At 40.3% G+C, this 19,880-nt stretch overlaps 2 protein-coding genes across 2 annotated transcripts in view; both read right to left on the bottom strand.

The window, feature by feature from the left end:
* TSPAN2 (tetraspanin 2) overlaps window positions 1-11,753 on the bottom strand; it is a 60,790-nt gene extending 49,037 nt beyond the window's left edge. The window contains exon 1 of the mRNA XM_009331960.1: window positions 11,730-11,753. Coding sequence (XP_009330235.1) covers window positions 11,730-11,753 — 24 coding nt within the window. The remainder of the gene's footprint in view (window positions 1-11,729) is intronic.
* A 1,352-nt stretch (window positions 11,754-13,105) lies between these two features.
* NGF (nerve growth factor (beta polypeptide)) lies at window positions 13,106-18,439 on the bottom strand. Its single transcript, XM_009331959.1, has 2 exons — window positions 17,212-18,439; window positions 13,106-13,882 (listed from the first exon to the last, which is right to left on the bottom strand). Exons 1-2 carry the CDS (start codon window positions 17,410-17,412, stop codon window positions 13,106-13,108), a joined length of 978 nt encoding a protein of 325 aa, XP_009330234.1. The 5' UTR covers window positions 17,413-18,439.
* Window positions 18,440-19,880: the final 1,441 nt, after the last annotated feature.

Below are 19,880 nucleotides of genomic sequence, written 5' to 3'. Positions count from 1 at the left end.
TGGTTGGTGAGAAGAAATGAGTAGAGGCACAGGCTAGGTTTGCGTGCTGGGAATTGAGATGGCAAAGGCTGTTAAGGAGCTGAACTAAGTAGTTAAGGAAGTGGAGCTTCTGCATTTGCTGTCTCATTGGTTCTTGTTGCCAGAAGTATTTTGGTAGAAGTGTTTTATCATTTTGCTTACTGTCTGTTCACAGTGGAACAACTTGTGGCCTAAGCTGGTATCAGAGCTAAGTCTCTAAAATACTTGAGAGACTAAAGGAGCCATTAGTGTTACTACAGAATTATAAGTTGTGATGGACATAAACTCTCTGCCCCCAACAATTACGTGCCGTGTCGTTCCTGACTGCACAAAAGGAGCTGTGGTTGGACTTTAGCTGTTCCAGCATAACTCTGCAGTGAATGGGAAGCAAATCTGTTGCAAAATCTCTGAAGTAAAATCTGAGTGCAGGTAGAAATGTTTGAGGAGGCGAAACTACTTAGGTGGCAGACTGGCTAGGCCTGGCATCCAAAGCCAGCCACTCACTGAGTTCCATTTTTACCTAGTAATAGTGACCGGGTACTCTTGGTACTTCCCTGTGGTTTTGATTGCAATGGTCTTGCGTCTTCATCTTTTTTTCTTTGCTGTAGAGGCTATTGTATATAGGGGAATAGTTGCTTCTCTCAACCTGCTGGTTACGCTCTGGCTAGTGCAGTATAGTAGAGGTGCTAAGACCATTTTCCTGCTTCCAATTTCATGCTGCATTTGTGCTTTCCAACTCCCAGTCCACACATACTTACCTCTCATGTTTGATCACTGAATGAGTAGTAGTGTCTTTTTAGCTAAATATTTCCTAAGGAATCTTGAAACCTAAAGTCTAGCGAGTCAGGAGGGAGAGTGTTAAGTGATAGCTTCCTCTTCTAGTCTCCCCATGTACCTCCTTTATTTTTCTGGTTTCCATTTCTGGACTGTCATGATATTTGAGTTACACAGAGCTGAACCAAATGGTTGCTGTTAGAAATCATGAGCATGACAGCACATTTGCTGGATGCTCAATTTTTTTGGCCTGAAATCTCTTTGGAGTATTACTCCCTGTGAATAGGTCATTCACTCTGAAACATACAATCATAGCATGACATTTTTTAATGTCTTTCTGTAACCTTACTTTCTGTTACAGGCAAGCCACAGCCACATCTCTCAGGAGTGTTGTTTGGTGCGGTACTTTGTCTAAACATTTTCCCACTGGATCTAATCCAGTCTGGGATCGCAACTGTCGTGAGAATGCAACAAATCATTCTGGGAAGTATCTAAATTTGCCCCTATTGGTCAAAGCAATGTTTATGCACAGCTAGAACCACATGACAGAGGAGAGGGTACTCTTGAACCCTGTTAGTAATATGTGCTAAAAAAATACCAGAGCTCCCAGTTTTTTGTATGAGTAAACCGCAAAACTACTGTTTGCTAGTTTGAACAACCCCTGATTTGAACATAATTGGAAAAAAGCCAGGAAAGCAACTGGAGTCATCCCAGAAACATTTTTTTATCCTTATAGCCACTTTATTTATTCAAACAAACAAAAAAAAGCCTCAAAACCCCACAAAAAGCCTTTTCAAAAATGTACATTTTCTTTGAAAGAGTATTTTAGGGCTTTACAATGATTGCTTGAGATGTGGTACCTACACGAAGACTGCCAGTAGGAAACTGTCGAACATAAAATAAATGCCATAAATGTACACATTTTTGCTCATTTTCAGTCCTGCCTCAGATCAGCATAAATCATTGTTCATTTCCTAAATAGTAACTTCCTTACATCTACAAGGTATCTGAAAATGATCAGCCTTGCAAAGAGGTATATTTAGCAGTTTTCCAGTGGAGTGAATTGCAGAGCTCTCATACAAACAGGGCAAATGACCAAGAAAGTCGTCTATTTCCATGGGTTGCTCTGAACACTCTAGACTAGTGGTTTTGTCTCCAACTGTAACTGATGCTCAAGTTGCAAAATACAGCATCTAATGCATATCTGAGGGAAAGATCTAAGGTACTTGGATGACAGAGGCTCTGTCAGGCAAAGACTGAAGCATGTTGGCAGGAGCACTGGCGTTGTTGTAGCCTGTTCTGCATGAGCTTTGGAGGGTAAAATGTGTGTTCATTCCTCCGTCTACTACTTCATCATAAGCAGTTAAAGCTGGCCTGGTTGCTCCTGCCTCCAACTGCTGTTTCAATTTAGGGTATTGACAGGGAAGATTCTTTAGGTAAGGAATACCTGTTTTGAAGGCCCACATTGACTGGGCCCCGCTGTGCACGGTCACCTGCCTGGTTAGTGAGTTATGGCATCTTCTGTGCCTTACTAATCAGGGTGACAGTTTGAGAAACAAACAGGCAGCAAAATAGAAAATGAAGATTTATGGGATTAGTTGCAAAGTAGGTAAGTATTGTGAAAAATGGGCAAAAATAGAATGAGAGCTGCTGCTGTTGAGGAACATTTCAAAAATAATACTAATAAGCTAGATCTGAGCACAAAAAAATTCAGTGCATGAAAATAAAAGAGAAATAAGAATGGGATGAAGAAAACTTGCTAAAACAAAACGGAAGCATGCAAACTGCAAGACAGCCTGTTTGATTTTAAGTTGTTAGCTTCAGCTGGGTGCTTAGTAGTACAGCCGTTTCCTAAATACGTCAGCATTATTAAAAGAGGCACCAGTTTGTAAGTAAATACAGGGCAATGCTGAGAAAGTGACAATATTAAATGTTTGTTGAATCACCTTTTATGCTCCAACGTAAGATTCTGTTAGAATTAGTTAACAGAAAACCAGAATTTGTTGACTTGCAGTGTAAGATCAATGGCAAGACTGCTGCGAGTGTATACTTTGTCTGAAGAACGACTGGTTGTTATGAACATAAGGAATAAACGCTTCCAATAAACATCATTTTTCAGCCTCGTGCTGAAGAAGCTAGGAGCAGTTCCAGTTTGCAAAATCTCATTTATTAATTTGATTACGCCTATTTGCCCTTGCATAGCTTTGATGTTCAGAAGTCAGTGTTTAAACCTTGCTGCAGATGACAGCTGTATTGGAAGTTATTAATCACTGAATGAGTCATCTGTTCACCTGCATTAGACAATGTCTAAGCAGTATGATAAAGCTGGAGATGACCTGAGTTTAGGGAAGATGGGATAAATATTACTTGTTTCAATTTGTCCCAAATCCATTGTAGATAAGACAGTCTGTATGTTAAATTCTCTAAAGAAATGTCTGATTATTTTTAAACAAATCAGAAAATTAGGACCTATAATGTCTTTAAAACATTGGTGAAACAGAGGGCAATTCAATAGTTCAAGTGCAAATTTGAAGGAAATTTCTAGGTTGATTATAACTTAAGTTGCTGGGGACACCATCTTCTTCCAATTTCAGAAAGATAAATCTCTTGATGTAACTTAATTGAATGGAAAGTGATACATTTGTCAGTAGCGCTGAGCTTATACAGAAGTCTGCTAATCCTGGAATGTATGGCCTTAATTTTCATAGTGCCACTCTCCTCCTTGTGCTGACTGTGGGAATTGTAATCAGAGTAACTGATTCAACTCAGGACACAGCAGAAAGCCTTTAACTTTTTTCAGAAACTTTATTGCCACAGTTCTCCCAGCTCTGGGGACTCTCTTACAGGAGCAACAAGGAGGAAGCATGAGAACTTCAATAGAAGGTTGTCAAGTGCAAGTAGACCAAACAGCATTTTCTTTTCTCTTTCGTATGTCAGCAATTAGTCATTAATTATAACAGTACCTTCAATACATGGTAAGCTGCATTATGTGTAGGTCACTATACTTATGTGACAGGGAGTGAAGCAAGAAGATATTATCTGTTACAGATGGCTTTTCTGCATCAGCTAGTAGCTAGCAGTCTTGTGGCAAAAAGTAGCTGTATATTTGGGTTTTGTCTGTTCTTTAAAGTTCAGCGATACCGTTGTGTGTAGTAATTCTAATACTGTAGTTGGCAAATAACTCTGCAAGAGATATATGTTAGATGGCTGTTGAAAATGGTGTTAGTGCCTAACTGTTCTGAATTTAGCTTGTCTAATAACTTGCTTCAGTCAGACATCTGAAAAGTTGTTTGCTTCAGACTAACAATAGCCCTTGCAAAGTTTGTTGTGTTTGGCTTCAATGATCTGCTTTGGGAGTGCACTTTGCAAGAGAACTTCAAGAACTCTTGTCTTCCTAGAATGAGAGAACTGGACTTCCATCATTAGTCAGTAAACAGTCCCAGTTTAGAACAGCACTTTCCCATTAGATACTGCCTTTCCTATGTTACTAATCACCTAAATTTATTTCTATGAAGCTAAAATCTTTTTGCTCTCCCTGTCTATTCTGATTTTATAGTCTTAGGAAACTAATGGAGGACAAGGGCCTTTTCATACAGTTTTTGCATTCTGGTCACCTTCAGTTCTTCATCTTAGCTAGTTACATACAGCTGTTCTGATTCAGAATATTTTTAACCTAAGCCTCTAGTTTTACTGTTTGCTAAACAATATTTATGGCTAAAATTTCTTGTAATTGTTGTCAGTTGATGTAAAAGCTATTGAAAAATTTGTACAATATCTGTCTGCTCAGTTTTTTACAACCTTAATAGGAAATTGTTTTTCATGACTTTCTGAAAAGTATTCTTAACTTTGTGAGGGAAAAGAGAAAAAAAAACCCTGGATCTTGCAATTATACATTTGACATAGTGGACACTGTCTAGCGAATTGTACACACTCTTCCATTATTTACCTATTCAGCAGCTCTTTCCTATGTTTAGCACACTCCACCCCAATTAAAATGTCATCCCATGGTGTCTAAAGACTCACAGTACATGTGTTTTTAGAAATTTGAGTTCCAGTCTGTGTGAAGAACCTAGAACCAAAGCAATCATTTGCAGCTGGTGATGTGAACACTTTTTTCCCCTTCCTTTTTTTACTGTGCGTCAGGTCAATACAAAATGAAAATGAATAGAGATTGAATGTTACTGCAACATATCAAACTGAATTTTGGAATTAGTACGCATTTTAACTCCTAAATCAGGCAGGTTCTGTTTTAATTAGAAGCTGTAATAAAAGTCCTGTTATTTATTGGTTAATAGAATTCTCACAAGGGAATTCGGACTGTGCACGTTCCTTCCTTACTGCCACAGCTTAACTTGTTCTCAGAGTTGGATTCTGTGCAGTAGAATTGGAATCTAACCAAATCAAATGATTCAAGAGGAAAAAGGAAAACAGAACAAAATCCCCGGAGGATGCATATGATCAGTAGCAACAGCAGATGTGCTTTTCATACAGATGCCGAGAGCATCTGCACTGTGTTCATCAAAGGCTAAAGGTATTACCTAGGTTGAATGTTACTGCATAGCTTTACAACTGTATGATTCATTTCTCAAATGATCATGCTTTGGATCACAAACTTAAGGGCAAGATATTGCTAAATGCCTGAAGAGGGGCCACTATGTATGCTGGATTATGTAAATAGAAGTGATACAAAAGAGACAATCCATGAGTCAGTGCATTCAGTACAGGCTTGCCTTTTCCAGGCAGAAGGAGCCATCACACAGTAACTGAATTTGAGCATTAAGTGAAGCACCAGTTTGCAGAGTAAGTATGGTGGATTTTGTGCTTTAATGCTGGCTGGCAATATCCTATTTAAAAGCCATGTGTGCCAAAAGCAGTGCTTTAAAAGAAAAAGCCATGTGCATTTAAATCTATTTAACTGGTTTAGACATGGGCATTTTTGAGTTTTTTTTGTTTTCTTTCGGTGTAAAGCAAGAAAAAATTCGTCCTCCAGAACAGTTTGACAGAAGCACAACAGAAGAACCTCCTACCCCATCCCAGTGACTTTAATTATAGTCAGATTGTAGTGTCCCCATCGCTTGGACAACAGGTAGCAAGATGATGGCTTTCCTGAACAAAGATGCACAGGAAAACTTTGCAGCTTAATCGTTCCTCTTAACTTCTTGAAGAGTTTAGGGAAACCCTCCAAAAGCTGTGAATTTCTGATTCCGTCGAGAAGTATTTGGTGCTGTCTGAAGTCTGGAAGGACTCTAAGGAAAAGTCAAAGAACACTGAGGAAGCGCTTACTAGATTGATAAAGTAAAAATAATCATTGCAGGAACAGTTGTCACTGGGAGGATAAGGGCAAGATATTTTATCTGAAAACTTGAGGCCAATGCCTGGGATCTGCTGTAGAATTGTGGTCAGAGAACTTGGTCCTGGAGAAATTAAGAATTCTCAAGCAAGGCTCCATACCTGCATAGCCCCTTCTTGTCTGCTGTTGTCATGCTTGGGACGTTGTCTTCTGTTCTGTGCTGCATGTTAACCTTACCTTTTCTTATCTGAATCAAGGAAATAACAAAAGCTGTCATCTGATTGGGCTGAGGAAAGCACATCTCTGAACGTTAGCACCAAGGTTGTGCAGCTAATGTCACCATTTCTTTAAACCATTATGGAGCTCTTTTGCTCTTTAACACCAACCAAACCAAAGGAACATCCATTTTTCTAACGAGATGTTGGTCCTGTCATGATTCCCTTATGCTGTCTAAAACCAATGGATGCTGCCTCCTGGCCAGATTGGAAGTTGGATAATTCTGTCTTCTATTTTCTTAGTTTCAACCCTGCCCCCTGTGCCCAGGTGTTCTGCTGGATTGTTTTCTTTAAATATTAAGCTGCTGAAGAGTGGTTATTCCATATTTTGTTCCACCTTGGGCTGCGACATTCCGTGTTCCTTAGTTTTTGCTAGTTTCTTTTCACTTCATAAAGCAGCTTGGTTGAAGGGTGCTGCTGAAGTGTCAATGTACAATCTTCAGTGGTTATACACACCAAGTGCTGGAATTCAAGATTGCATATCAGGTCCAATGACTGTTATACAATGCTAGAGATACCGTATCAGAATAGCTTATTTGTAGGCATACAGAAGCGGACTTTTCTAGAGCAAAGAATTCCTCTAGAAGATACCCAGAGAAAAGTGAAAATACAATTCACAGTGATTCCAAGCCCTACAAGTAAGTTCTCTGACAGTGGTTGTAATTGCTCTAATGAAAGATGTTGCTTACTAAAGAAAAGGTGGCAAGGGTGTGGCTTCTATGGTGTTTCTCTTTAATCACATGTTTAAATAAGGGATTAGATAATGAAGCAGCAGTGTCATGTAAGGGATGAAAGGAAGCATATAGAGAAAGCATGACTGTTATGTAACCTGTCTCTTTCTCTGTCAATGTCAAAATTTCCTGTCTGTATTGCAGCTGAGGTGAAAATAATCGAGGCAAGCCCAATGAAGTATAACCTGATTGCAGGTCTAGGCATTAGAATGGACTTTCTGGCATTTCAGGCTTTTGGCATCAACTCAGCAGTAGGAATGATTGTGTAACCAGTAGGATTTCAGACATGTGTCGTGGTCCCCTGGGCTGCATCCCCCCCAACAAAAACCTCCACCAAACCAAAACTGTAATAACAGCAGTGACGAGAGGATGAGTCCCATGTTAGGTGATGGAAACTGATTATGGTCCATATCTTCTTCATCTTTCTAGAGAACGATCTGTTTTCCTCCAGGCAAAATTTAATCTTCACTCCTTAGTCAGACCAAATGAGCAGTAGTGAAATCGTTGGTGTCATGCATGTGGCATTTGGCTAAAGGTGAAACCAATTCTCATCTGATTTGCTTTTTAAATATAAGGATCTTGTTTTTCTTCCCTCAGAATCTAAAGAGATGAGTTTCAGATTCTTGTAATAGTGACTATGCAATTCTTCCAATAAATCTGTTTCATAGCAGTCCCTCTAGTTGATCTCACTTGATATGAAGTAGCTTTCCTTTTTCTGAGCCATAATTGTTTTCAATCCTTATATTCATAAAAGTAGGGCTTTAAGAAGAAATGAAGGCACTTCATCTTTAGGGAAGCAGTTGGTTGTCAAGCTCATATAAATAATTAAAACTTGGTAGACTTCTTAAACAGTCAGAAGAGAATCCAGCAGTGTGTAGCACTTGTTTCAAAAGTAGTGGAGAAGCTGTGGGTAGCAGAGGCGCTCTTGAGAAATGAAGTGTGCTGCAAACTAGCAGTTATGTTGAACAAAGTTGATTTGTAGAGATCCTTCCTCACAGGTTTTTCAGTTATTGTCACTTTATACAAATAAGTGAGCGGAGCTAAGTCCATTCCATTGCAGAACTCTCCATGCTGAACTGCAGTCTTGAATCATATGTTCAAACTGCAGCTATTACAAGTGAAAGCAACTTATCCAAATACGGGTGCTCTTGTCATTCCTTGGATACAGTGGAAACAACAGCAAAATAAGCCATTTGGGGTGCCTTTAACAGCGTTTCAGCAGTGTAAGTTGTGCTATGATGTCATCTGGCTTTTCAGTCCCTCATCCATTCTCTTGCAGTTGTGGTATAGGTTTGATCACATGAGCTCTCATTCAGAATCCAGGAAGATCCTGCTGAGCAGTAATCCTGTAATTGTTTCCCTCTTTCCTTAAAATCACGTAAGAAAACAAATTTCCACCTTTGCTCTACTGTATAACCTCTTAGTATGATTTGCTGTAATTGCCATCAGCCTGATTTCTCCAGCAAATGAGTTTGTAACATACTGCCATCTCATCAGTAACTCTAAGCCACTGAGAGAGGGCACTGTGGAAAGCACAGTTTCTCAATCAGTAAACATAATGCTGACATTACACAGGAATGTGTATCAAAAAGAAAAAAAAAAAAAGAGAAAGGCATTTAAGCAAGGTACTCAAGCCTCTTTGTACCTGACTTTTAGCAGTATGGGATTCTGTACATTGATCATAATGTGAGTTGCAGACAACAAAATGGCAGACTGCCACATGCTTGATTGGAGAGAGAAAAAAAAAGAAAGATAAAAGCTAACCATGATAAAGGACAGTTCCTGAAAATATTTACAAGCTGCAGACTTAACACAACAACTGTGCTGACAGTTGATAATGGCTGTCAGAGCTTCCCAAACAGCAGCACTGAATCAATTCACATTAAGTATTTGGGAAATTTCTTACTTCAACACTGAAAATAGATATTTCAAATTAGAATACATAAATTTGCATCGCTGTTTGTATTTAATCTGCATAATCTATCTCTAAAAGTTCTATCACTCCTATATGTTGGTCTGATATTCTTCATGGGTGTACTTTCCAGAAGAGCAAACTGAAGACAGGTGGTTTTGTTCCCTTTTCTGTACTCTGGCCAGAAAGCATCGTGTACAACAATTTACTGTAACCTAATGATGTAAAAGATGAAGTCACTGCAACTGAGATGATATCTCAGGCATCTCCAGCTGGATTTTATCTCTGGGGAAAAAACAAAAATTAACAACAGCTTGACACTGAGTTAGTTTTCTAATTAAATCTTGATGTAGCTCTTTGCTTTTAAGATACCAGTTGTTGCCCAAGGAAGCAGAGAGCAGTCAGGATAATCAGTGACAAATGCACACACTGATTTACCTCCTGGAGGCATCGTGTTCTGAGGCTGAGTTGCTAGTTATGATGTGGGAAACGTTGGCTTTTAAGATAGCCTTGCAATGTATTTGTGTAGAGGAATTTTCCATGACAGTTCACCTGTTTCTGATGTAGAATGCTAAGAGATACTTTTTATTGAGATAATCAGAAGGTCTTTACAATGACCTTCTGTCATTGGCTTCGCTATGGTTTGGAAGGCTAAGCCTCCAGAGGATCAGCAATGTTATCAAAAATGCTCTCCCAGGTTTTGTTCTGTTTCTGATTTTATTAACCCAGTCTGCTGTGCTGTAGACCAGTAGCATTTGTCAGTTTCTAAACAGCAATTATTGCATGAATTTTGTACTCTTTCATCCATGTATTGAAATTCCAAAAGTATGGGACTGTGTTTAACAGGGACCATATACATAACTGAAAATGTTCAAAAGTTCTTCCTCAGCCTTTCTGTAGATGGGTGACAACTGTGAGCATGACTTCAACAAAGAGTCACAATTTAACTCTTGTCTGGAAGCACACAAATTGTGGCAAATGTCACTGAAAGTTGTGTAGTCCTTGCATCTCACTCAAGGCAGAAGCATTTCTGGCAGATAATTGTCTCATCTGTTCTCTGGCATGTCCAGAGATCACAATTCCTTATACCTCCAGGCAGTCAGTCCTGTACTTCATTTCTGGCTGTTCAGGGTATCTTTATTGTATGATACTAACCTCTTTAGATTGCATGAAACTCTGTGCTTGGGCTTTATCAAGAATATTTTTCTGTTGCTGGAGATAACAGGGAAGCATGATGCCAGTTACTGCAAGAATGGATAGGACTACGGTTGTTTTAAATCCTAGTCTTTAAATGTGGCACAAACATCTGTAAGTGGAATGAAGTTTGAGTACTGCAGTGGGAATCTCACAGATTGGGTTTGTGTAGCTATGGTCAGAGATGGAGCCTTATCTTGCCATCTAAGTGCACAGTTAATACAAAAATTGAAATATGGCAATAATTCTCTTTCTAAGAATGCAATTTTCCAGGTTTTTCTTATTTTATAATCATAAAACCCCACATTCTCATTAGATTAATTTCTTGAAATACATCACCACTTCTCAGTAGATCATTGGTCACATCAACATTTCACACAGGCATAACAATAATATAGGTGCAGGGAGAGAAATTATGTACACCCTTAAAATTTAAGTTACGGGCTTGGGTTTGTAGCTCTAAGTCTGGAATTCCAGATTCTGCAATTAACAGTGGGATCAAGATCAAGTGTGAATGCATCAAACTGTCCTTTTCACTCTTCCACCCTCCCTTTTGAGACCTTTTTTATGAACAGGCAAGAAACGTCAGTAGTACAATAGATCACTGTCATGAAGGATGAACCAGTAGTCTAGTTTCAGTCTTGGGAGCACAAAACAAAAATCAGCTGAAGGGAAGAATGTGGAATAGATTGCATAAATATCTGCAAGACTAAATAAACCCTCCCCCCATAACAAATAGCTAAACGTTTATTAACAGAAATTTTAATCACGGTCCAGATTTATAGCAGTAGTTCATAGAGCTTTTAATGACAGCTCTTTGTCCCTCAGATTGGGTGTTATAGGTAGTAGTACCTTGTTCTTGGCAAGAATGTGCTTTAAGGTGTAGTCAGAGGAACTCCTAAGTGGGCTGGATGTGGAAGGAAAGTCGACTCCCAAGATTGCTTTAAGAAGAAAGTTGTCAGTTTCAGGGCTCTTTGAAGAAATGCCAAGTCTTACACATGTGTGGAATTACCAAATGCATTCAGGAGACGCTTCCAATTGCAGTTTTGTTATGTCAGTGGTAAAATAATGGCAGTGTCCATAAACCTGGAAGTCCTGGATGAGTAGCAGCTTCATTTTTCCCTAGTTGCATTGTGTCATGTATGGTAAAGAGCACTTCTAAAACAGATTTGTTACTTTTGTCCATTGCTTTAAGGCCACCAAAGAGCACAGGCAGGATTCTGCTTCAATTCCGTGTTTTTCTTTGCTTCAGAATATTGTGTTTCACTGATCTCCCTCCATCTCTCCTGTAATGACTGACAGGTGGCTGCCGCTGCTGTTGCGTTCTGCTACTGCATCAGAGCATCTGATGCCAACATGATTGTGCTATAAGTATTCCTTAGTCTTCATTGCCTCCCCCTGCTCCAGAACAAGTCGTCATTATTTGGAGGACACAGGACAGTCAGGAGCCTGCCTTCTCCTTGACCTTTCAGATAACTGACTATTCATGCAAATATTGCAAATATGTTGTTCTGGAGAGAGCAAAACATTCTCACTGGAATATTGCTGTCCCACGCCATAACCACCTACTAGAGGGGGCTGAAAAGTGGCATACCAGTAATTATCAGGAATGGTCTCTGTCTCGGTGCCTTCCACTTCACAGAGACTGGCACTATCATACCAGAAAGCATATATTGCCTAGGTTTGGTTATTTCCACTGGCACTATTTTACCACAACGCATTTTCTCTAGAGATCTGCTGCCCTTCTTTGCTGTTTACATGGAGGAAGCAAATGTCAGGTCTGCTTTTTTCATTAAAGAAATAACTCTGCATGAGGGAAGGCAAGGGTGAAAGTGTGCCCTCTAGGATTTGGAAGAAACCAAGCTGAAAAACCGTAATGGTGTTTGTTTTGAAACAGTTTCTGCAATGGGTAACAGCTGTTCTTCCAAAGGAAACAATGAGAGAAACTGCAGCTTTATTTGCTGTGCAATGACTGAAACACCCATCACAGGCCTCAGGCTCCGTTGTGTACTTCTAGAGACCAATGTTCCCCAAAGCACAGAAATTATGAGCATAGGGTTATTTTGGGGCTCCTTGCTAAAACACAGCCTCAGTGATTTTTTTTAAATTTTTAAAAAATTTTCTTCTGTCACGCTTGGAAAGGCTTGCTCCTATGTCAAGTCCCCATTGCCAAAATACTAGCTTGAGAGAATTTTCAAATTTTAATTATAAGCTACATGAACTTTTTTATTTATATATGTATATTGACATTTGCAACCCCATCGCTCTAATACAGCTCGTAAGTAATGAGCTGTAAAATACCATTTTAATGCAAAAATACATACATCTAGATTCTACTCTTGTGCAGACAAATGTTCCAAAATAATTCAGAACGGGTTATTTTTGCAGTGAAAATAATTTAGCAATTTAAAAAAAAGGCACTAAAGGTCTTACTTAGAAATTTATGCAACATGAAGAACTAGTATTTCTACCAGGAGTTCACTAAGATGATTAATTATATAAGATTAATATCTTTATGGATAATTAGTAAAACTGGAAGCAAGTTTTGAAAGGTCTTTTTCAGTCTCTTGGTAGTTGGACAAAACACTTCAATTTAAAATAAACCTACAAGATTTTCACAGTAAACTGGCAAGTTTTGTGAGGAAAATTCTTTTATTGTGGAAGGGAGGAATATGTGTGAAAACTGTGTGAAGAACATTTTCTTTTTGTAGAATGGCGAGCAAAGATTGTTCAATGGCCCTGTGAACATTACAGAGTTGTAGGGCTGAATGAGACTAAGGTGAACATCTTTTGAAGGGTTCTGCCAGTAAATAAATTGCAAAACACAAAAGGTTTCCAAAAGAGTTTAATAAATAATGAGGTCCTTTCTGTACTGTATAAACTATAAATATACCATGCAGTCCTTTATAACTTAAAATAATTTACAGACTGAGGTAGGGGGGTAGGAGGGTGTTGTCACGGGGTTTAGATCCATCTTTTTTTTCACACACACACAGGCTGTGTCAATTCGAATAAATCGCCAGGCTGCTTGCTTGCCCTCCATTGTCAGCGCTTTGACAAAGGTGTGTGTTGTGGTGCAGTAAGAGTTCCAGTGCTTTGCATCGATCCCTCGGCACCCACTGGAGACTGGCTTAGGGTCCCTGCACTTGGTCTCAAAAAAGTACTGCTTAAAAATGTTGTTGTTAATGTTGACCTCTCCCAATACTGTCACCTCTTTTCCTTTAATGTCAGTGGCTGTGGTTTTGGCCCCAACCCACATGCTGACGCTGTCACACACTGAGAACTCTCCCCGGTGTAATACGGGATGCGCGGTCCTCTTGGTCCTGGCAGTCCTGTTGAGAGAACCTGCACTGCTGAGAAATCCCGTATTCTGTCCTTGCCCTGACACTGGGGGGGGCTGTGTGCTGAACAGCACCCGGGGAGACCGGAAATGTCTCTTCTTAAAGAATTTGGGGTCCACGGTGATATTTATAGCTTCTCTTCTACCTATCGTCCAAGTAGAGTGGCCGTGGGATGTCTGTGGAGCTGCCTTGGGAATGTGGTGTCTGTTACTCCGGTGGGTATTGAGCAGGGACTGTTCTGCAGGATACTCCAGTGGAGCATTGTCCTCTGACTTTGGAGCTGCCTGTGTGCCGATCAAAAAAGCTATAATCAGAGTGTAGTACAGCATGGACATTACGCTATGCACCTAGAACAAAAGAAAAATGTAATGTTACTGTAAGCCATGCTGGCACAAACAGATGCCGTTGCTGACAATAAATTTATAAGATACCCAGGATCATACAGATTTCATCAGGTATTCATGTGGGTGCCAGATGTTGTTCTTCCGAAGAGCTCATTCAGACAGCATAAATGTTCTTAATAAAGCGAGAACATTAGAAAATAATAGCTAGATTATTATTAATTCCTCTGGTATTTGTTATTAAAACACTGTTTATGAAGCACTTGTTTGGTGTTATTAATGTGGAGACCATATGGCGACAGCATGTTCCCAGGAGTAAAATCTCTAGTGATTTTTGCAGCAACCTTTTTGGCCAGGGCTGGTCTCTTGGCTGCAAATACCCTGCAGAGTAGTGAGAGTAGAAGCAGCCCCTGGGCTGAAATAGCTGTCCATTCAGTTAATTTGTCTGCATAGGTGTCCTTGGGGCTAGGGTGGGGATCACCAAGCTGGTACTTATGGAAGGGGGGGGGAGCCCCAGTGAATCGTGCCATTATCACACACTCAACAGCCACGCTTACCTGCCATGTGGACAGGCCCCACCACTCTGGCTGGCTCAGCAGCCTCCAGCAGCCTCCATCTATCCCATCTGCCCTTTCAGGATGCACCACATTGCTGATTTTAGGCAGATAAAGCCCAGGCTCCTTCCCAGAAGAGCTCAGACATCACATGTCACAAGGACAGATGGGATTTTTTTCCATGTTCAAGCTGCGTATTAGGATAAATATGGGTATTACATAGGAGCACCATGGTTGACAGGCTACTTCTGGGTTGGCATATTGGGTATAGCATAGCTAAAACCATTGTGGCCATAGTACTGGGAATTATGTACAGGGAAACACCTTCCTTTTTTCAAAGTGCCATGAGCAAGAAACTCCACAAATGTCACTGCATAGCAGATCCAGTGCCAGTGCTAGTCTTCCTTCGCTCTGGAGAATATGCGCATCTGTTTGGCTGTGAAAAAGCGTAAGACAAATCTCTAAAACTTCGCTAAGAACAATTTTATGCTAGAAGACTAGCAGCAGTAATACCTTGTTAGGTAACTACCATGTGTTGACTAATTCAGCCACATCTTGGGTTAACAAATCAGTAGCGGGCATCCTGGGAATGAGAGACATTCAAAAATGATCTGAAATTGCAGTTAAGGGCAGACATTGTATTTCCTTTGTGAAGACTTAATAAGCAGAGACAGGGTATAAACAGAAAAAAACCTATCAAGCGAGGCTCCTCCCCTGTCTCTTTGCCTTGTTTTGCCTGACATGTCTCAGCTGGCCCTGAATTACACTCTGTCCGGCCAGCAGGCAGGCAGCCGCGCATAGACTGGACAAACAGGGTTTTGTAAAAGGAATCAGGCTCTGCAGTTCCACTGTGATTTCCCAGCATGTCTTGAATGTTTTTTCTGGGTGTGGGTCAATTACTGTTGAAGTTCCCCCTCTCTGTTTCTGTTCAGCTTTTTCAGACTAGAATCCCAAGCAGCACTAAAGCACTCAACCAGGGCTTTAGCTTTGCTAGAGCACAGTCTTGTAGAAAGTGCGGAACCCTAAGATGCCCCATAGGATCTTGTGTGGATAGTCTTATCTCGGACAAGAGCTGAAATGAAATAAACAGCAGTGTCTGTGCAGGTCTGGGTAAGCATTTAAGAAATCAGCAGGAGATGCCAAGTGAAGGTAGTGACTGAAGAGGGTGAAGATGCTACAGTCCCTGCATCAAGGGGAGAAAAGAAGAGAAAGGCCAAAAGCCACATTAACAGTTGTGTCTGCAGCAGTTGGGCTGGAAGAATTGGGGACAAAATGATGATGAGGAGAGTCAAATCTCTCTCACGGAGAAAATCGTTACTGTTCCCAAGCTACTTTAATTTGCTTAAAACAAGGCTGAGGGTTGCTGCTTTCCCACATGCTGCTCGTGCTTGAGCAGTCAGCATCGTCTGTATAAGGAAATAGATCTGGGTGTAGCTCAATAGCTTGGCTATGCACGATTCAGAGAGTAACCCCTTGTTCTACAACCAAATTAAAATCAGATGGTTCATTACATCTCTAAAGAGTTAGCTTTCCCGACAGAAATGTTAATGGAAAAGGTTTGCAGAACAAAATCCAGGCACAATTTAGACATGCCAATAACAGCCTCAACCTATTGTGTTTATACATAAACCCTTTTTTTATTATTTCCTTCTATAGGAAAGAGACATTGCAATGTCAGCAAAGAGCTGTTTCTGGTTTTGTGCTATACAAGATTCACTGCTCTAAAATGCAGCTACATTTATCTCCCTTCTCTGAGTTTCTTGTGTTGCGTATACTAAGATTATTGCTTTAAGGCCATTAACACAAAATCAGAAAGATCTCACCTGCTTGCCTTTTTTTTTTTTTTTTAAACTTGCCTTGTATTTCCTCTCCTTGTGGTAAAGCATTCTGTGGGGAGTGTGGCCCAAACGCAGACAAAATGTATTTGGGATACCTGGTAGTTTTCCTGAAGATTCAAAATTGAATCTTTTAATCAATTATTAAATTAGTGGAGAATAGAAACTGACAGATTAAAGAAGTGGACTAGACAATGACAACACAAGCAAAAAAAGTTAACATTTAAAGAATATAGGTATGCCTTAGGCTGTTAGGATTGTGGGCTTTTTTGCTGACGTGTACAGATATTTTACAAGCTATTTTGGGGGTTATTTCTAAACTTTGTCGCATACTTAGTTACTAGACCCTTTCATGGTGCTTTCTAGAAGTGTGCACAGTGCATGCCAAGCGCAGCCACCTGAACTTCCAAGGAGATGCACAGCTGCCAATTCTAGTGCTGGTAGTACATGGGTATCTGTTTGTAACATGGCCACAAAGGTTATCACAAGCATTTCAATGCCAAAAATACAAAAACTGTACTAAAACAGATAATGTTTAATGAGAACTGTGACTTCCAAGTGGACCATCTCTCATTATAAGAAAACATTCCCTGCAAAAGATAAGATTTCTGGAGCCAAAATAAAAGAAGACAGAATAAGTGGAAACTCCCATTTTAGCCAGACAGTAGCTACCTAGCAAGTATCAGTGAAGCACCTTGTTTAATAGGTCAAAGAACTAAGCTTTTCAAAAAATAAGAATATTAAATGCAAACTGCCCTTGTCTTCATTCTTTAGAAGACAAAGCAATGATTTTTTTTAAGTTCAAGATGACAACTCTCTTCCCCACTTGTATGTTGGTCAAGTGTCAGTTAAACTCTTCTTCTGGTATAGCTGTTCAGGCTACTGTGTGATACTGGTAATAGACGATTTCAGTCTGCTCTGAGAAGAGTGTGTGTGTTGTGCTTACCTCTGAGTATACTGCACAAAAAAACTGCTCCCCCAGCAAGGTCTTTATTTCATCCAGACGCTGAGCTGGGATTGGCTGCAGCATGCCATCGGGCCAGTTTGACTGCGTAGCTGAGTCTGGGAGTTGCTTATTCTGCGTTCCGCTAGAAGTAGAAGTATTTGTTTCAATAATTAGCCAGCAAATAAGTGTTTTCGGTACCATTCCCCACTTGATAGCAGGAGCATAGGGACAAATCCACTTGTTTGGCTCTCTGAACTGTGCCTTTTTCACTGTTACAGTGTAGAGGTTGTCTAAAGTGCAGTTTTCAACTTTAAAGAGCAGCACATTTGTAAGACAAAGCTACCCTTATTCAGCACCTTTACCAGACCGTGGCTAACGATCCACTGCTCCTGATCCTTCTCGGGCATCTTCCAGGCTCACCAAAAACAGGAGTGATACAGCATAGTGAAGCAATACCTGCTGATGTCACTGTCTGAGCTCAGTTTGCACAGTAGCAATAGACAAATGAGGGCTCAGACCCCCCATCATCTTTGGGAAGCAAGTCTGGTTACAAGCAAAGACACTGCAAATTGTGTGCCAGCAAATGCAGCCGATGTAAAACTCAGTGGCTGCTCTGCTTAGTTGCCCAGATTGGTCTAAACAGCGCTATCACCAGTGCCGTGTCCTTTTTCTGTCACAGTACTTCAAAATGGTGCACTCCTATTATCAATACTCAAACACTCAAAACTAGAGACATTTGTAGTACCTGCAGGACATGAACCTACCTATACCCTATCCACAGATCTGCTATGCACGCATCTTAAGTTACGCAGTTTGTGCCCCATGCTTTCTCTTATGATGCCCCAAACACTGGAAGTCCTTCAGAGGCCCTGAAGGAGGGTTGCCAACATGCATACTACCGTACATTCTGAACAGCCAGTGGAAAGTAACTTTTGGTTCTCCTTTGAGTTTTTGTCAACACATACGGGAACATTGTCAGTGATTTTAATATTCCACATGAAATACCAGCTACTACAGGATAGTTCTAGCCTTCCCCATGCCCCCGTTAATGTTTGAACTAAGTGTGAAGAAATGCAGTTGCAAAGTTGGCTGGGCTGTTTTGTAGTAGCATCACATTTAGTGAAAGTGAGTGGAGAAAAAAAAAAGTGTGCAGCTCAGCAGAGTGGAGTGATGAAACATCTCACAGGTTGTCCAGCGATATTGACTGAACTTTGCTGATTGTTTGAAACATGAGTTCCACTTGAGCAATTTCATAAGAGACTGCTGAGGGTCTGTTTCAGTGAAGAGATGATGCCTGAGATCTTTCATTCACACATGGAAAAAGAAAAAAATAAATTCTAAGGCTCTTATACTGCCAGAGCAAAAAGACACTATGTGCTAAAAGCTAGCAAATTGGACAGCCTCAGTGCCGGATGTCTGCAATTTTAGGAAAAAAATCCAGAAAATCAGTATGCTGTATGAAATGAAACTCGGAGACAAGCTTGGGATGACATTTTAGGGGGTGAACCAAGTGTGTCCTTACCTGATGGAATCTCTTAATCAAGACCTTTGGTAAACTAGCACTGGTGAGGTGAAAAGGCAATGAGTTACCCTCTTTCTGTTCTAGGTAGGCTTCCTTTTTTCACTAGTATTCAGGCAGGAATCAGGTGAGGGCCAGAGACATACTTGAGTCTTTCTGGCTTAGGAGAGAATCTGAAGATTCACAGGACAAAGGCCTTAAACTTTGGGGGTTTTTTTGGTATGTGATTCAAAGTGGGTCCAAATGAGCTTTTGAGGCAACATAAACTATAGACCTGCTCCCAGATTTAGGAGAAATTGGCCAGAAGACAAGGGTAGCTGCTGAAGCCTAGTGAAGAAGAGGAAAGCAGTGGGCTGAAAGCAACAGCTACAACAGCAGGGAAATCTCTTGATCAATTCAGTAGATAATCAGAAGGAGAATCACAGATTGCCATTTGTTGGCAGAGAATTATCTGATCGTGGCTGATATTTGAGAAGAACTGAAGATACAAAACTTGCAGACACATGAAGGCACATACTTAAATGCTTGTCCTCTGGCTACTGTAAAGGCAGAAATAACTCCAGTCTTAATTACTACGCTGTGAATGGTCATATAGATCCCAAATCAAAGGAAAACAATTATTTTCTTCACCAGCTAAATCCAGCATGCTGACACCTTCTCAGCAGAGTACATTTCCAATTGTAAATTCATAAGTGTCATAGAAAGTGATAGAAATAGTATTTTATTAGTCAAATATTTAGATAGCTTATCTGTCCCATTTAATAAGGTAAATAAGGGTTGTATAAGCTACTCCTGTAATGCAAAAGATCCTGCTGGATTCAGTGTGGAGATTGAAGTGCATTTGCTAAGGAGAACGTGCTGCTAAGGCCAAAGCATGAACTAGATTAATTTTACACCTGCACAACTTCATTTTACACCTGCACATTTTACACCTGCACCTACACAGGAGAGCTGGCTGCCAGTAACTGTAGCCACTGGGTTTTGCTCTTACAACATCCAAATACAAGCTATATAATTTTTAAAAATCTAACTGAAATCTTCCAAGCCTGTTTTCAAGCAGTGCAGGGCAAAGGAGTCAATCAGTTACGTGCTCATTGCATCGCGTTGTGCAACACTTCGGCAATGATTTGGCCACTCCTTGGATTTACTG

This window comes from Pygoscelis adeliae, unplaced genomic scaffold, assembly GCF_000699105.1.
Source record: "Pygoscelis adeliae isolate BGI_AS28 unplaced genomic scaffold, ASM69910v1 Scaffold189, whole genome shotgun sequence".
In the NCBI taxonomy this organism is placed as follows: Eukaryota; Metazoa; Chordata; class Aves; order Sphenisciformes; family Spheniscidae; genus Pygoscelis; species Pygoscelis adeliae.
Note: the sequence above shows the minus strand (reverse complement) of the source record. Positions and strands in the feature narration are given on the sequence as shown.

What these genes read in the sequence shown, in the direction of transcription:
- NGF (XM_009331959.1), bottom strand. Translation starts at nt 17,412, where the DNA reads ATGGTACCGAAAACACTTATTTGCTGGCTAATTATTGAAACAAATACT. An exon ending in TTTGTGCAGTATACTCAGAG is followed by an intron (nt 13,883 to 17,211) that starts GTAAGCACAACA and finishes CTTTTGTTCTAG; the next exon opens with GTGCATAGCGTAATGTCCAT.